Source organism: Zalophus californianus, chromosome 10 (genome assembly GCF_009762305.2).
Source record: "Zalophus californianus isolate mZalCal1 chromosome 10, mZalCal1.pri.v2, whole genome shotgun sequence".
NCBI lineage: Eukaryota > Metazoa > Chordata > Mammalia > Carnivora > Otariidae > Zalophus > Zalophus californianus.
Window position 1 is genome coordinate 73075627 of NC_045604.1, and position 17449 is coordinate 73093075.

The 17449-nt window shown below is 49.9% G+C and overlaps 1 protein-coding gene and 1 pseudogene across 1 annotated transcript in view; both read left to right on the forward strand.

Moving 5' to 3' along the window:
- Window positions 1–1195: 1195 nt before the first annotated feature.
- Window positions 1196–5985, forward strand: LOC113933107 (annotated as a pseudogene).
- An 8619-nt stretch (window positions 5986–14604) lies between these two features.
- C10H16orf96 (chromosome 10 C16orf96 homolog) overlaps window positions 14605–17449 on the forward strand; it is a 36945-nt gene continuing 34100 nt past the window's right edge. The window contains exon 1 of the mRNA XM_027611879.2: window positions 14605–15045. Within this exon, the coding sequence (XP_027467680.2) occupies window positions 14626–15045 (420 nt within the window). The 5' untranslated portion in view covers window positions 14605–14625. The remainder of the gene's footprint in view (window positions 15046–17449) is intronic.

The following is a 17449-nucleotide window of genomic DNA, read 5'->3' on the forward strand; positions in this document are numbered from 1 at the left end:
CCACAAGGAGCCTGTGCACACTTGCCTAAACCTGAGCAGAGAGTATAACGTGCTCAGAGGTGCAGACCCAGCAGCTGGCAGACCCCAAATCTCGTGACTCTAGACCGGTGGTCTCGCTACCTCAGCTGTTCTCCAGAGATTGTGTGAGCCAGGAAACCATCACGTGCAGGCCTGTTCTCCCTAAAAATCTGTCCTTACACCCAGCACAGGACAGGAAGGGAGCCTGCGACCCCTGTGGACCCCACATTGTTAGGTCATTGATTTGTTTGAACGGTTGCGGCTTCTCAGACCTTTGATACAGAAAAGGGCCCTTATCAGAAGTGCACAGCATGATGCATTTTCACAAACTGAACACACCAGTATGCCCACCTCCCAGCAGTCAGCCTCACGCTCCCTCCCAAGCATGAGGTCACCCCATGGCCACCATGCTCCTAACTTCTAACAGCAAAGACAGTTCTCTCCATGTTTGTACTTTCTTATAGAAAGGGATTCGTACAGTATGAGCTGTTTTGTATAGGGCTTCTTTTGCTCAATTTTATATCAGCGGAAGTCATCCATACGGGTGCACATAGCTGCCCATGTTCATCCTTATTGCCATGTGACAGTCCATTATGGGACTATAGCGTGGTCCTTCTGTTGTGCCGTTCATGGGCATCTGGGGAATTCACAGACGGGAATTCTTAGCTATTATAGTACTGCTGTCGCAGATACTGCAGTGCATGGGATGAGAACGTTACTTTTGGTGGCCCGCTGAAGGGTAGAGTGGCTGGGTCATAGGGTCTGCCTGCATTCAGCTTTCCCCAAGTGCTTCTCCCAATTTACACTCCACCAGAGGATGGGAGTTCTGCTCATCATATGCTCGCCAACACTTGGCATGGCCAGACCCTCCGATTTAAACGCTCAATGATTCTAAGTGGAAACCCGCATGATTTCAGTGTTAACGTCTATTTGGTAACATTTCTGTTGTTCACACAGCTCATGAGAGTGGAGTACTCCATTGGAGCCATCATCCATTTAGTGAACATTTACTGAGCCCTTCCTGCGTGCTGGGCTCTGTGTGCTGGTGCTAGAGAGACAAAAAAAAGCAGAAAGCTGTCCTGAAGGAGCTCCAGGGACATCCTCTCTTCAGGTATCTGCTCAGATGTCATATCTGCAGACTGGCCTCCCAGAGCACCTGCCCGCATCACCCATTGCCTGTTTCATCTTCTTCATGACACGTACATCACCGAAGGTACCTTGTTTACCTGTTTTTTGACGTGTTTGGTGCTCTCACGAGGGCAAGAATCTCGTCTGCTCAGTGTTCTCTATCCTCTAGCATAGTTTCTGGCACATAGTCTGCATTCAGTACATATTTATTGGGTGAGTGAACGATGGAATAAGTGATAGGCAGGGTGAGACCTGAGATCTAAGGTTCAAGTCGTGGCTTTGCCACTCATCCACTGTCTGAGACCTTCAGTCAATTATTTCAGTTTTCTTTTCTTTTCTTTTCTTTTTTCTTTTTAAGATTTTATGTATTTATTTGAGATAGAGAGTGAGAGAAAGCACAAGTTGGGGGGCAGAGGGAGAGGGAGAAGCAGGCTCCCCGCTGAGCAGGGTGCGTGACATGGGGCTCGATCCCAGGACCCTGGGATCATAACCTGAGCCGAAGGCAGACACTTAACCCACTGAGCCACCCAGGTACCTCAATTGTTTAAGTTTTCTGATCCTCATTTCCTCATCTATAAAACAAGAGTGCTTGAACTGGCAAAGGAAAGAACAAATGAGCTTGAAGCGAGGTTGAGAGAAATTACATAATCTGAAAAAGAGAGAAAATAGAATGAAGAAAAATCAAACAGAGCCTCAGAGAAATGTGGGACAACTTTGAGTGCACCAACATATGTGTAACAGGCGTTTCAGAATGAAAGAGGAGAGAGAGAAAGGAGCAGAAAAAATATTTAAAGAAATAATGCCCCCAAATTCCCAAACGTAATCAAAGAAAAAAACCCACATTAATCTATACATCCAAGCATATCAACAAACTCTAAAGAGGAGTTTGCAAGGAGCTCCATACCCAGATACATCATAGTTAAAAGACAAGACAAAAAAATTTTGAAAAGATCAAAAGAGGGGCGCCTGGGTGGCTCAGTTGTTTAAGCAACTACCTTTGGCTCAGGTCATGATCCCAGAGTCTTGGGATCGACATAGGGCTCCCCGCTTGGCAGGGAGTCTGCTTCTCCCTCTGCCCCTGCCCCCTCTCATGCGCTCTTTCTCGCTCTCTCTTTCTCACTCTCTCAAATAAATAAATAAATAAATCTTTTAAAAAAGAGCAAGAGAAAAATGACTCATCACCTACAAGGGAACCCAAATGAGATTTTTTAAAAAGATTTATTTATTTGAGAGAGAGAGTGCATGTGGTGGAGGAGGGCGAGAGAATCTCAAGCTGACTCAGCTCAAGCTGAGCAAGGAGCCCGACATGGGGCTCAATCCCACAACCCTGGGATCACGACCTGAGCTGGTACCAAGAGTCAGATGCTCAGACGCTTAACCAACTGCACACCCAGGCACCCCAGGGAACCCAAATAAGATTAACAGCTAACTGGGCGCCTGGGTGGCTCAGATGGTTAAGCATCTGCCTTCAGCTCAGGTCATGATCCCAGAGTCCTGGGATCAAGTCCCACATCGGGCTCCCTGCTCCTTGGGAGCCTGCTTCTCCCTCTGCCTCTCTCTCTCTCTCTGTGTGTCTCTCTCATGAATAAATAAATAAAATCTTAAAAAAAAAAAAGATTAACAGCTAACTTATCCTTGGAAACAACAGAGGCCACAAGGCAGTGGAATGATATATTCCAAGTGGAAAATATAGTAGAAATAAATAAGGGTAACCTCTGTGTTGTAGCATTATTGTTTGGACTCAGGAACTGTGAGTTTAGTGTCTGACCGCAGCAGTTCTCTGAACACATTACTAAGGATCATACAGTGTAGTTCCAATTGCCTCTTTTATGTTATTTAATACACCCTATGTGAGTTGGCGGCGGCAGCTCAATATTACCGTGGCAGAAGGTAAAAATCAGTCCTTCTACACCCATCTGGAGGTTTAGCCAAAAGAAGCAAATGTCTCCGTTTGTGGTCCTTTCTAGGAAAAAAGCTTTCTACAAATGACTATTTTATTCATCAATTAGTACGTATTTATTAAGCATCTACTGTGTGCTTGCTAGAAGCCATACTCCCGTGGAACTCAACATCTAACTGCAGGAACTCAGAGAGTAGTGAGGGAGAATGGCATTCACCAAATAGCCACACAAATGACCGTGCCAAGCATGTAAAGGCAGGACATGAGAGGTACTAAGATCCCTGGGTAGGGAGCATTTATCCCAACCGAGGAGGTGGGGAAGGCTTCCCTTGGAAAGTGATAGTTGAGCTGAGGTCTGAATGATGAGTAGGACTTTCCTTTCCCTCATAAATATGGGCAGGAAAAATGTTTCATGTGCAAAGAGCCTGCGGCAGGAGGAAACAGAACAAAGACAAGGGGACCGTAGGTTCACAACCCTCTTGGGAGCTTTCCTGGTGTAATCTGAAACCGCCCCCATATGCAGAGAGCAGGGAGAGACCAAAGAAAGAGGCAGGCCACTCCGAGTGGGTAGGTGGCAGTTTTAATAATAGCAAAGGGAGGGGTGACTGGTGGCTCAGTGGTTGGGTGTCTGCCTTTGGCTCAGGTCATGATCCCGGAGTCCTGGGATCGAGTCCCATATTGGGCTCCCTGCTCTGCTGGAATTCTGCTTCTCCCTCTCCCTCTGCCTGCGCTCTGCCTACTTGTGCTCTCTTCCTCTCTGTCAAATAAATAAATAAAAATCTTTTTTTTAAAGATTTTTATTTATTTATTTGAGAGAGCAAGAATGAGAGCTAGAGAGAGCACATGAGAGGGGGGAGGGTTGGAGGGAGAAGCAGACTCCCCGCCGAGCGGGGAGCCCGATGCGGGACTCGATCCCGGGACTCCAGGATCATGACCTGAGCCGAAGGCAGTCGCTTAACCGACTGAGCCACCCAGGCGCCCTTTTTTTTTTTTTTTTTTTTTTTAAGCGACTGCCTTCGGCTCAGGTCATGATCCTGGAGTCCCGGGATCGAGTCCCGCATCGGGCTCCCCGCTCGGCGGGGAGTCTGCTTCTCCCTCCAACCCTCCCCCCTCTCATGTGCTCTCTCTAGCTCTCATTCTCGCTCTCTCTAGCTCTCATTCTCACTCTCTCAAATAAATAAATAAAAATCTTTAAAAAAATAAAAAATAAAATCTTAAAAAAAAATAATAGCAAAGGGAACTTAACATATGAGGCTTGTCTTGGGAGGCAACAAGACAAGTAGATCCCTACACTCATGCACCAGGTCTTAAAAGCTTAAAAGGGGCACCTGGGTGGCTCAGTCGGTTGGGGGTCCAACTCTTGATTTCGGCTCAGGTCATGATCTCAAGGTTGTGGGATCGAGCCCCATGTCCAGCTCCGTGCTCAGCGGGGAGTGTGCTTATCCCTTTTTCTCTGCTCAGTACCCCCAGCCCCGCTTATGTACATTCTCTCTCTCAAATAAATAAATAAATAATTTTTTTAAAGCTTATAAAGGGGCCCTAACTGGGCTCAGTCACGTAGAGCATGCAGGCGTTCTCAACATCACAACACTGTCTCCAGGCTGTGTCCTTGGAGCAGTTTTTGGGAGTGGGGAGGGCAAGTGGAAGCCAAGGACAGGGGAGGGGTTGAGGAGCCTCCAGTACGTGGGCCCTGCTCACAGGTCAGCTGGTGGTCACGGCTTTTTGATTGCATTCCCCAACAGGGACTGAAAAAAAGTTAATTGGAAAATTATATGTCTGATAAGTGGTCACTATCCAGAATATGTAAAGAACTCCTACAACCCAATTTTTGCAGGAGGCCGCAGGCGGACCCGCGACCCGCGCCGGAACCATGTTTCGCAACCAGTATGACAATGATGTCACTGTTTGGAGCCCTCAGGGCAGGATTCATCAAATTGAGTATGCAATGGAAGCTGTCAAGCAAGGTTCAGCCACAGTTGGTCTGAAATCAAAAACCCATGCAGTGTTGGTTGCATTGAAGAGAGCACAGTCAGAGCTTGCAGCTCATCAGAAAAAAATTCTCCACATTCACAACCATATTGGTATCTCAATTGTGGGACTTACTGCTAATGCTAGACTGTTACGTAATTTTATGCGCCAAGAGTGTTTGGATTCCAGATTTGTATTTGACAGACCTCTTCCTGTGTCTCGTCTTGTATCTCTAATTGGAAGCAAGACCCAGATACCAACACAACGATATGGCCGGAGACCATATGGTGTTGGGCTGCTTATTGCTGGTTATGATGATATGGGCCCTCACATTTTCCAAACCTGTCCATCTGCCAACTATTTTGACTGTAGAGCCATGTCCATTGGAGCCTGTTCTCAATCAGCTCGTACTTACTTGGAGAGACATATGTCTGGGTTTATGGAGTGCAATTTGAATGAACTGGTTAAACATGGTCTGCGTGCCTTATGAGAGACACTTCCTTGCAGAACAGGACCTAACTACAAAGAATGTTTCCATTGGAATTGTTGGTAAAGACTTGGGAGTTTACGATTTATGATGATGATGATGTATCTCCATTCCTGGAAGGTATTGAAGAAAGACCACAGAGAAAGGCACAGCCTGTTCAACCTGCTGATGAACCTGCAGAAAAGGCTGATGAACCAATGGAACATTAAGTTACAAGCCAGTCTGTATGTTTATTATCAAATCTGTAAGAATGCAGGAACATGTACTGATGACAATAATCTATGTGTAGGAATCAGTCCAGATGTGTTTTTCCCTAGCAACTTGTCTGAAACCATGTAATGGTATGCATTTTTCTTTAAGAAAGGGTCTATATAATCATTTTCTGGAAAGTATAGGTATCTGTACTGATGTTTTTATATGAAGAACATAGTGTCTTTGTGGGTTTAAAGACAACTGTGAAATAAAATTGTTTCACCTGCCTAAAAAAAAAGAACTCCTACAACCCAACAACAAAATTTAAAATGGGCAAAGGACTGGAATAAAGATTTCTCCAAAGATACAGGAATGGTCAAGAAGCACATGAAAAGATGCTCACCACTGATTAGGGAAATGCCCGTGAAAACCACGAACTACCCCGTCATGCCCACTGGGGTGGCTGTTAATCAGAAAAACAGAACATAGCAAGTTCTGGTGAGCACATGGAGGAACCGGAGCCCTTGTGAGCTGCTGTGGGAGTGACGTAGCCACCATGGGAAACAGTATGGCAGGTGCTCGAAAAATTAACCTTAGAATTACCATATGATTCAGCAGTTCCACACCTGGCTTAGAGAATTGACAGCAGACGTTTGTACTGCTGTGTGCCCAGCAGCATTATCCACGATAGCCGAAATGCGAACCCAACCCAAGTGCCCATCGTCCACCAGCGGATGAATGGATGAGCAAAGTGTGTGCGTACACACAATGGACTATTCTGCCTTCAGAAGGAAAGGAATTCTGACACCTGCTACAGCATGGATGGACCTTGAGGACACGATGCAAAGTGCAAGAAAGCCAGACAGAGAAAGACAAATAGTGCGTGATTCCACTCACACAAGGTCCTGAGAGTAGTCACAGTTATAGAGGTGGAAAGCAGAATGGGGTGGTTGCCAGGGGCTGAGAAGGAGGAACAGGCAGTGAGTCAGAGTAGAAAGAGCTGCTGGAAGTTGAGCCCAAAGAGGTGAGAGTTCACGTGGTTTGGTCTTTGTCCTAGGCAAATGACTTCAGGGCTGGTGGTGGACAAAGAGGGATGGGTGTGGGCACCTGGGTGGCTCAGTTGGTTGGGCGACTGCCTTCGGCTCGGGTCATGGTCCTGGAGTCCCGGGATCGAGTCCCGCATCGGGCTTCCTGCTCGGCGGGGAGTCTGCTTCTCCCTCTGACCCTCTTCCCTCTCGTGCTTTCTATCTCTCATTCTCTCTCTCTCTCAAATAAATAAATAAAATCTTTAAAAAAAAAAAAAGAGGGATGGGTGACATTGGGAAATATTTAGGGCCCAATGGCGGATGTGATGTGAGTGACTGGGGGAGGAAGACACCCCACCCCACCCCCGCCCAGATCCCTGAGCATTTCCCAAGAGGCTCTGGAAACCTCCAGTCTGAGGTCTCATTAAGGTGCTCTGTCCGGGTCCCCGTGCAAATGTAAACTTAGATTTTATGCCTCCCAAGAAGAAATTTGGGCACCTGCAGCCCGCACTCCCACCTGGACACACCCTCCTGGGTGGGTGGGCATTGGGGGCCCTAGCAGGTACCGGCTTGGATTGGTTGTGGCCTCCTCTACACACACATCCACCTGCCCTTTGCTGAGTTCCATTGGTGGTTTCTCACGGTTAGCCAGCCTCACAAATGAGCACTTTGGGCCAGTTGGGTGTTCTTGATGGCAAGTAACAGAACCTGACTCTGGTTACCTGAGCAGGAAAGGGCTCAACTGGAAGGTCATGGTTGCTCACAGAATTATGTTCCTAGTTGGAGAACAGAGCTCACATGGGACTCAGGAAGCTGGGCCTGGCCACAATGCCACCCCAGGACAGGCTGTCTGGGGAGCTCAGCATGTACCTGCCCATCAGCCCCTCAACTCCGCTGGGGCTATCCTGAAAGCTTCCTTCCCTTTCCATCTGCTCTTCCCCCTAGTGAGAGAAAGGCCATTAATTCCATTTTAGAGACAAGAAAGCTGAGGCCCAGGGCGGTAAGTGGCCTTCATTACGTCAGGTGTCTTGCCTAACAGGGCAAGTGGCTGAGTCACCCGACCCCACACGCCACCCCCACAGCCCCACGGTTTCCAGCAGGCTAGTACAGATATGATTTTCCCTTAATTTAAAAAATATTGGTCCTGAATTTCAGAACCAGGAACAGCAGTTGCCTTGTTGATTTTTCACACCTAACCACGAATGAGACTGAGGTGGGTTGGGTGAGGGAGATCTGATGGGATTGACAGCTTCTGAGTAAGGGGCAGGTTGCTGCACCTGTCATGAGATCACCCCCGCCCCTCCCTGTCCCCCAGTAAGGAGAATGTCCAGATACTAGGCAGCCAGAAACCGCACACATTTACCGCAAACTCTGATCCTTCACCCTCTATCCTCCCCCTGGCGCCTGGTTCTTCCTGGAGCTAAAGAGGAAAGGTGACCTGGTTATCCTTCTTAGCTTATTTATGCAGCATGAAGAATGGCTTGTCTGGGCAAAGTGGATGAATAGCACTTTACAAAACGGATTTAATTGTTGACGTCAATTTATTTGAGAGGGAAAAAAATGCTAATGGTCATTTCCAATCATGTTAATTGGCTTCTGGCTCCAACCAGCCATCCAAAGAATGTCTGGTGACAAGTTTGTCCTGAAATTGTCTTTTTTTTTTTTTAAGATTTTATTTATTAGAGAGACAGCGAGAGAGGGAACACAAGCAGGGGGAGCGGGAGAGGGAGAAGCAGGCTCCTGGCTGAGCAGGGAGCCCGACGCGGGGCTCAATCCCAGGACCCCGGGATCATGATCTGAGCTGAAGGCAGACGCTTAACGACTGAGCCACCCAGGCGCTCCTGTCCTGAAATTGTCTTATCGGGAGTTCTGCCCTCAGAACTCAGCTATGCCAAATCACAAGTGCTGCCTGGTGACCGAAGGGCAGGGATGCTTCCTGGGGAGCAAGGCACAGCCCGTGAAGTCACATTGTGTCCTCTTCTACTCAAATGGTCCGGTCTTCGGCTCTTTTGTTTTTGTAACAAGTGTTTTATTTCCAGACCTAAAATGACGTGATCTTTAAAGTTTACGAATCCTCGGGTGCCTGGGTGGCTCAGTTGGTTAAGCGACTGCCTTCGGCTCAGGTCATGATCCCAGAGTCCTGGGATCGAGTCCCACATCAGGGTCCCGGCTCAGCGGGGAGCCTGCTTCTCCCTCTGACCCTTTCCCCTTTCATGCTGTTTCTCTCTCTCTCTCTCAAATAAATAAATAAAATCTTTAAAAAAAATAAAGTTTACGAATCCTCTCAAGTCTAACGCATTGGCTTTATTTATTTATTTATTGCATTTTATCACAACTGTTTTGATTTAGTGGCATCAGATCACCTGCAACATACACAACTTTCCCAAATCTTGCCATTCTGTAATGTGAAATGAGTGAAGGCCAGTGTGTCCGTAGATATGGATTGGTGATATACATGTATACATTGTACCCAGTATACACTGGTATATACTTACAGGGTTGTTGGTGTCATGTGGGAGGGGCCACACACAGGGTGTCTTTGCCAGGGCGGGGGGGGCGGGCGAGTGTTGGAGCCTGGCTACCCCACCAGCCCGATTAAATTAGTGCCCATCCCTCACTGTCATTTCATTGTGTTTTATTATGTTTCTAACTCCTATCCTTACCTGACGTTAGTTTATTTCTTTGTTGTAAAATAACATTTCCCCGCTAGGCAGCAAGCTCTTTGAGGTCAGAGACCTCCTCAGACCTGCTCGCTGTGGTCTCCAGAATTAAGAGCATCCTCTGGCACATAGTAGGTGCCCAGTAAATATTGGTTGAAGAAAAGAACAAAGCACCAGGCCCAGTGCCGGGTGCGGGGGAACAGATCGGTATCTCTGTGGTCAGCTTGCAGCCTTATCTCGAAGGCCTGAGACCAGATGGGGCTCTTTGCGGTGCTTTTCCAGCTCTCTGAACTATTGCAACCTGCACTGATTTAGTAGCTTCACTCTCTTCGAGCCCGGAGGAACACACACACCCTGGGCCCCAGAGTGACCAAAACATGCCCGTGCCCTCACTTCAGAGTGATCTGGGGAGCTAGTCAGCAGCTCTCCGCCTCCCACCAGGACTCCTCAAATGGAAGCTTCCTCCTCCAGTACAGGGATAGTTTGGATGCTGGGCAACTCCCCCAAATGACAAAGAACCATTACACCCACTTACCCACACCCATACCCCATTACACCCACACCCGCTTAGCTCCAGTGACCAAGAATTGCTTCAAATTCTGGCACTCACACGTCTTCGTAAGGGCCGTGGGGAGCCCCTGGTCTGGCCCCGTGCTCCTCTCTCCTACTCATTTCCCCTGATGGTCCCTTGCCTGCTGAGGAAAGTCTTGCTCACGGTTCTGCAATAATACAGCTCCTCGATCCCTCGCCTGCAGTTCCAAAATCCGCAAAGCTCTGCCCACTGCAAGGTTTTTCGTTAAGTTTGCAGTCCGCCCCTCCAGCCAAGAACCCACTATGTTGAGCAAAGCTGGGCTCATTGACTTGTTGGCACGCGGTGGTGTGGTAGGGACCCCCGCTCTCAATAGTATGACACCCAGTGCTGGCCGGGTAAGATGGACAGCGGTTAATTAGTCACATGGACTCACGGCTTGGGGGGGGAAGGAGGACACCGCTCACCACATGGGGCCACTCGGGGTTGCAGTCAGCAACAGAGTGAACCAGCAAAAGCTGTGGGCTCTCCTTTATAATAGTGGGATGGGGTGCCTCCTGGTTCGTCCAGGAGGATGTGATTGGCTTGCAAACTGGCAGGAAAACCAAAGCCCTCCCAAACTGAGGACGGGGTGGAGTGTGGCTGGTCTGGCTGGCAGAAGAACTGGCTGGGTGGGGAGCTTTTTCCAACAATGGTGGCAGCCATGGGGGGGGCGGGAGGGGTCACATCTGACGAGTACAGGGGACTCAGGAGCCCTCGGAGGCTCAAAGATGTCAGGGCGGCACTTGAATTGAGGAACCCACAGGCATGTTGGAGGGGGTTAAGTTAGACGGGCTTACAGAATTGGGGTCCATGTTAGGTAATGGGGGAGTGTTTCGGATTGGCGCAGTTGGGAAGCAGAGGTAATTCTGTGATCAGGTCTCTCAAGCAGTCTTATCTAGAAGGCAAGAGGAATGAAGGAGTGCTAATGCTCTACAGGTCAAGAAGCCAAGGTCACTCATATTAGCCAGGATGGGGGGCTGTCTGGTCGTGTTTGTTGGTCTGGACAATATTCTTGTTTTTATTTGAGTTCAGACATGATTGCAGCTGGTCTTGTTTTGTGTCGGCCCATCATGGGGGCAGAGCCGCCCCGTCGGGGGCTGGCGTTCCGTGAGGTTGTTGGTGTCCACGGAAGCATACCAAGGCCCTCCCAGCAGCCTCAGGGCCCATAGCTCCAGGCCAGTTCCCCATTCAGGGGCTCCTTTTCTCTCCCTCCACACCCCGTGTAGCCAGAGGCATCCACAGTCGGTCCTCAGAAGCTTGGTCTCCAGGATCCAGAGCTTTGCCGTGGCCAACTGTTGCTGGTCAGGAGGTGGTTCAGAGAACGTCACCGCAGCTGGGCTCGGGTTACACCCTGCCTCCCGCCGTCCTGCAGAGTGAGTTGGTCCGGCCTCTCACTGGTCACCCGACCCGTTGCTGCACTGAAGATGCACAGAATGTATCAGCCACCTGCCACATTATCAGAAACAAACCTGGCTCCTGGCTCTGGTACCAGATCCTGAAGACTGCGGCCTCGATTGCCAAACCCAGGCTGTGAAAACCTGCCCCAGAGTCCAGCTGGCTTTCCTTAGAGAGCCAGGTGGCTTTTCCTTTTTAAAGCCTAGTCACAAACTGTTCTACTTGACCCATCGCATTTACGTAGCATTTACATAGGTGCAGCAAGAATGTTTGTCTGAGCATCAACTCCCCCTGGGTTGACAACAAGAAATTCAGGGCTTCATGATCCACTCATGAAGGTACATTCCACCTGGTTCGCTGGGATGGCAGCAAATGTGTCGTTTATGACATCTGCTAGGGTCAGAGACAAGTTTGGGATGGGAAAGGTCATCCATCCAAGTTACCCCTGCGTGGGTACCACAGCTGGTGGAGAGAGAGAGTGGCCGTCCCTCTGGGTGCTGCCCCGGGTAGCCTGCTTGCATCTTTTCCAAGGTTTCTGGGTGTTCTTTTCAGAGAAACGTGACTCACTGGAAGGGTGGTCATTTTAAACATCTGAAAATCTCAAACAACCATCCTGAATGCCCAGGATAAATGAGTGTATGACAGGGGGCTATAAGCCTGATGTCTGATAGCTACATAGCAAGGAGAATCCAATATCCACCACAACTGTAATGACAAAGACAGGCAATCACAAGTGTTGATGTCGATGGAGAGAAGTCGGAACCCCCACAGCTGGGGGTGGGAAGGTAAAATACTGTAGCTGCTGTGGAACAGTCTGGCAGTTCCTCAAAGTGTTAACACAGACTCACCGTCTGACCCAGCAGTTCAGCCCCTAGCCATCAACACCAACTAACTGAAGACTTGTACACTACCATTCGTAGCAGCATTATCCACAATAGTGAAGAGGTAGAATTGGCCCAAATATCCATCCGAGGATGGACAGATTAAAAACTGGTCCATCCATACGGTGGAATATGATTTAACTGTAAAAAGGAATGACACCTGCTACAATGTACTACAAAGTATTGACACCTGCCACAATGTGGATGAACCTTGAAACCATGATGCTTGGGTGGGTGAAAGAGAAAGAAACCAGTTACAAAAGGCCACACATGATATGATTTCATTTATACAAAATGTCCAGAATAGGCAAATCTGCAGACAGAATGTAGGTTAATGAATGCCAGGCACTGGAGGGTGGGGAAACGGAGAGCGTGTGCTAATGGGTATGGCGTTTCTGGTTAGGGTGATGGGCTGACGTTGATTGCAGTGAGGGTTGCACAACTCTGTGACATACTACAAGTTACTGGATTGTATACTTTAAATGGGTGGATTGTATGGTATGGGAATTATATCTCAATAAAGCTGTTACCAAAAACAACAACAAAAAAAGGAGTATCCAAGTGGGACCCAGACTGAATGGGGGAGGAGTGGGTCTTCGTGTGTTTTCTTGTTGTTGTTGTTGTCATTTTATTTATTATTATTATTGCCTCTTGAGGTGGGCAAATTCCTTTAATGTAATTAAGCAATTCTTTCAAAGCAGGCTGGTGTGTCTGGAGATTAGTGGCCACGGTAGCGTAGAGAGTCTGACATGAGTGCCCACTGTTCCTGAAAAACTAGCTTTTGTGGATAGACTAGTAATGGCCTCAGCAGAAACATTTGCTGATGTGAGGTCAAGAACATGGAATTAGGGGCTCCTGGGTGGCTCAACTGTTGGGCGTCTGCCTTCGGCTCGGGTCATGATCCCAGGGTCCTAGGATCGAGCCCTGCATCGGGCTCCCTGCTCAGCAGGAAGCCTGCTTCTCCCTCTCCCACTCCCCATGCTTGTGTTCCCTCTCTCACTGTGTCTCTCTCTGTCAAGTAAATAAATAAAGTCTTAAAAAAAAAAAGAACATGTAATTAGCAAACAACATCCCTGAAAATATACTTCTATTGAATTCATAACGAGCCTCCTGGGCTCTTTCTCCAATGGCCACGATCACTGGCAGGAGTGGGATATCAGGTCAGTTCTGGGGGAAAGGAATTATTTTGAGTCATAGTGGCCTGGCCCTTCACATGTATTATTTCTATGTACACACACACACACACACACACACACACACACACACACACACACACACACACATTGCCCCTCCCGGCGGCAACCTCACATGGAAGGTTTTATTTCCAATTTAGCAGGCAGGGAAGCTGAAACTCAGAGAGGTTAAGTCATTTGCACAAGGTCACACAGCTGTTGATAAAGAGTCACGCACCCATTTCCATAAACCCAGAGTGGACGGGTGCTCCACTTTCTATGGGGAAGCTGGGGGAGATTGCCCCTTAGCCAACGACACCCCCAAGCAGGACTCCTGCCATGCGCTATATATAAGCAGTGTGTATCATGCCCAGAACGGTGGGGGTGGGCCAGGAGTTGGGGCTCCAGGGGTTAAGCCAAGGACCTTCCCTGTAGACTTCTGTCGGAGACCAGGACGAGCAGGCTGCCATTTTCTTGTCCAAGAATTGACACAAGCGGGGCCTGACCACATAGGGCCCCATGCGGTTTCCAGGTCCTGTGGCAGCTGGCTCACAGATATGTCCTCGGGGCACTGAGGTGTTAGCGAGCCCTGGCTCTAGGGGGAAGCAGAGCAGGGTTTGGCACGGGCGTCCTCGTTGGTGCCCCTGGGTGGGCAGGGCCACGCGGGGTTCAGACCTGTGGGAAGCCAGCTGCCTCTTACCCTTTTTTACCACCAGCCCCACCCCCGCCAGAAACCCTAACACCTGCAGGGCATTTGAAGCACGAAGCTGGTCTCTTTTCTCTACATCCTCTTTTCTCAAAACCAGGCTTTCCTAACTCCAGGAACTCTCTTCTGTCCTGATTCTAGAGGCTTCCAGGAAGCGAGCTGCTTCCCCATCACCTTCGCTGCATGCTTCTTGGAAGGGGTCATCGGTCTTCCATAACTGAAGGGCTTGAACTGAAAGGCTGACCGTCCATCTGTTCAAACACCCAGCACCTTCTAATTGAGCACCCACCCTTGCCCCACTCTGGGCTCTCGGAATCACGCCCACTCGCCCACGTTCTCTGGTGTCCTAGCAACCAGAAGCTCTCATCTGAACTCCCGCCTGGACAGAGGCCATTTTCTCCCATGAACTGCTGCCTCCCTGGACCTCTGAGGACCTGTCCACACAGCTTGTGGGTTCCCTGAAAGCCACCACTTGTCCCCGAGGACGCCCAGAAGCCCGGCCACGCCGAGCCTACTTGCGGGATGAGCTTCTCACTCACATTCTCCGAGCTGGTCAACATCGCCATCCCGCAGTGCGGGGTGGTGAACTTCAAGGCCCTGCACCTCCTGCTTCAGGGCATCCTGGAGCACATCCACATGGCTGAGCTCAAGAAGGTCCTCTCAGGAGACGAGGACTTTCTCCAGACCTCACCAGTTGTGTTCATGCCCCGGGAAGCAGACGCCCAGCCCGTCCTCAGCCCCATGAAGAGGCTCAGCAATGTCTTTGACCACGTGGTGAGCCGCATTGACAAGATGGAGAGCCAGATGGCCATGCTGCAGGACCTGCCCTCCACTTCCCAGCTGCTGGAGGGCAGCCAGGGCAAGGGCCAGCCTGCCCAGGACCTGTGGCACCTAATAAAGCTCCGGAAGATGGTGGAGGGCAACGAAGAAGCCACGGCAAAGGTAAACCACCTGGCCTCCCAAAGCTTCCTGCCCTTCTTGTTCTCCTCCCAGGCATTTTACCCCCTGTTCCCTTATGCCCCTTGTGATGGGCTCTCCCCAAACACAGGGGCAGGAATGGGGCTTTGGAGTAAGGCAGAGCCAAGTGTTGAGGAAAGAAGCCAGTCAAGTGTTGAGGAAAGAAGCCAGACACAAAAGGCCACATATGGTATGATTCCATTTGTATGAAACAGGCAAATCCATAAAGACAGAAAGCAGACTGGTGGTTGCCAGGGGCTGGGGGAAGAGGAGGGGGGTAGGGAAGGATAGCCTCCCAAAAGGAGGTCTCCTTTTGCAGTGATGAAAAGAGTTTGGAAACACAGACCAAAGTCCGCCATTCCCTGGTTCCCTCATCTCCTCACTGTCCCCTTCACCCTTGAGGCTCTGTTTGGCTCCCTCCCGAGAGAAACCGCTAGAAGGAGCACTCACTATGCTCCAGGTGAGCCAGAGGCTTATGTCTGTTAGCTCCTTTGATCTTCATAGCACCTCTGTGAGACAGGTGTGATTACGACCCCCCAGCTTACAGGTGAGAAATTGAAGGACTGAGAGGTTAACCCACTCAGGGTCACACAGTGTCAGAAAATGGGGAGCTGGTGCAAACCTGGGCCAAGAAAGTCAGTGAAAGGCATAGGAATGTAGAGTGCTGAGCGTGCTGTCACTTACCCACTGGAATGGTCGGGCGATGATCATGGTTTCCCCCTCCCAGGATTGCCTAAAGATTAATACTAAACAAGATAATGTGTGGAAAGTGCTCAGCACAGAGCTCCAGGTATCCTGGGCATCCAATCTGTGGCCACTGTTAGTATTATCCAGAGGCTTGAACTGAGCAGGGAAACTGGGATAACTGAGACCTCAGCAAAGTCACGCACCGGGGAGCCCTGAGGGACAGGGAGAGGGTGCGGTCTGGCCAAGGTGGGCTGAGAGGCGAGGCAACACGGACCAACGTTAAATCAGGTGCTCAGTGAAGAAGCCAGACACACAGGGCCACATACCGCATGCTTCTGTTTCTATGAAACATTGGGAACAGGCAAATCAGTAGCAAAAGGAAGTAGATTGGCATTTGCCAGGGGCTAGGAGGTGGGGGCAGTGGGAGTGACTACTGATGGGTATGGTGTTTCTCTTCGGAGTGTTGAGAATGTTCGGAAACTAGATGGTGGCAGTTGCCAACCTTGTGATGTACCGAATGCCACTGAATTCTTCGTGTTACCACACACACAGCAGAGATTGGCAGAATGGATTAAAAGAAAAAAAGGCATGATCTCACTATACCCTCGACAAGAGACACATTCTAGATTCAAAGACCAATCGGTTGAAAGCAAAAGGATAGAAAAAAAGATAAACCATGCACGCCGCAATCAGCAGAGAGCTAGAGTGGCCACGCGGCTCATATCACACAAGACAGACTTGAAGACAGGAATTGTTGCTAGAGACAAAAAAGGCTGCATGGGTGGCCCAGTTCAGGTTACGGAGGCCTTGGAGGCTAGAAACGTGGACACAGTGTCCGAGCAGCCTCCGCTCCCCCCCCGCCCCTCCCCTGCCTCCCTTGATGGGTGGAGGCTTCTGGAATGCACAGTACACAGAGTGACCCAGCCGGCTCGTGAAGGAGGCCAGCAGACAGGCTCGGCCATGGGTGTGCAGCCCTCAGAGGACTGTTTGCACACCTAGGATTAGAGAATGTGCCCCCCGCCCCACCAACTCCAGGCCTGGCTGATGTTGCTGGGAGTTACCACAATGACCATCTCCCAGCCCCTCCTCTTCGAGTGGGTTGCCATGGTAGCTGGCTCTGGAATGGTGCAAGCTGCTTAGCTAAGTGTCTGCACCAACCAGCCGGTCAGGCTGGCGGACCAAATGTCATGTCGATGTCCAGGTCACCTCACCTGCCGCTGACCCCCCCTTCCTCTGGGGCTGGCTGGGTTAGTGTCCTCTGCCGTCCTTTACAAACACCTGTCAAGGTGTGAGGGCCCAAAGTGGGGAAAGACTAGCCTGCCAGCCCTAGCACCCACCCCAGACGGGGTGAATGGTGCCCAGAAAATGAGGGCTGACAACAAGGGGGCTCTTGAAAGGTTTGCGGGGCTCCACAGGCATGGTTAGCACACCGCCAGATCTGGGGCTCGGGCACTGCCACAAGTCCTTACTAGACGCTGAGATTGCAGCGTCCCTCACCCTCACCGATAATTCTCTGTGGTGACGACTGTGTTGTGCCCTGGGGGATGTTGAGCAGCCTCCCTGGCCTCCACCGTTCAGGTGCCAGGAGCGACCCCTAGTGGTGACAACCAAAACTGTCTGCAGACTTAGCCAAATGGCTTGTTGGGGGCCAACTCGCCCCTATTGAGAACTCCTGAGCAAGGAAAACTGGGCTCCCCTTGCT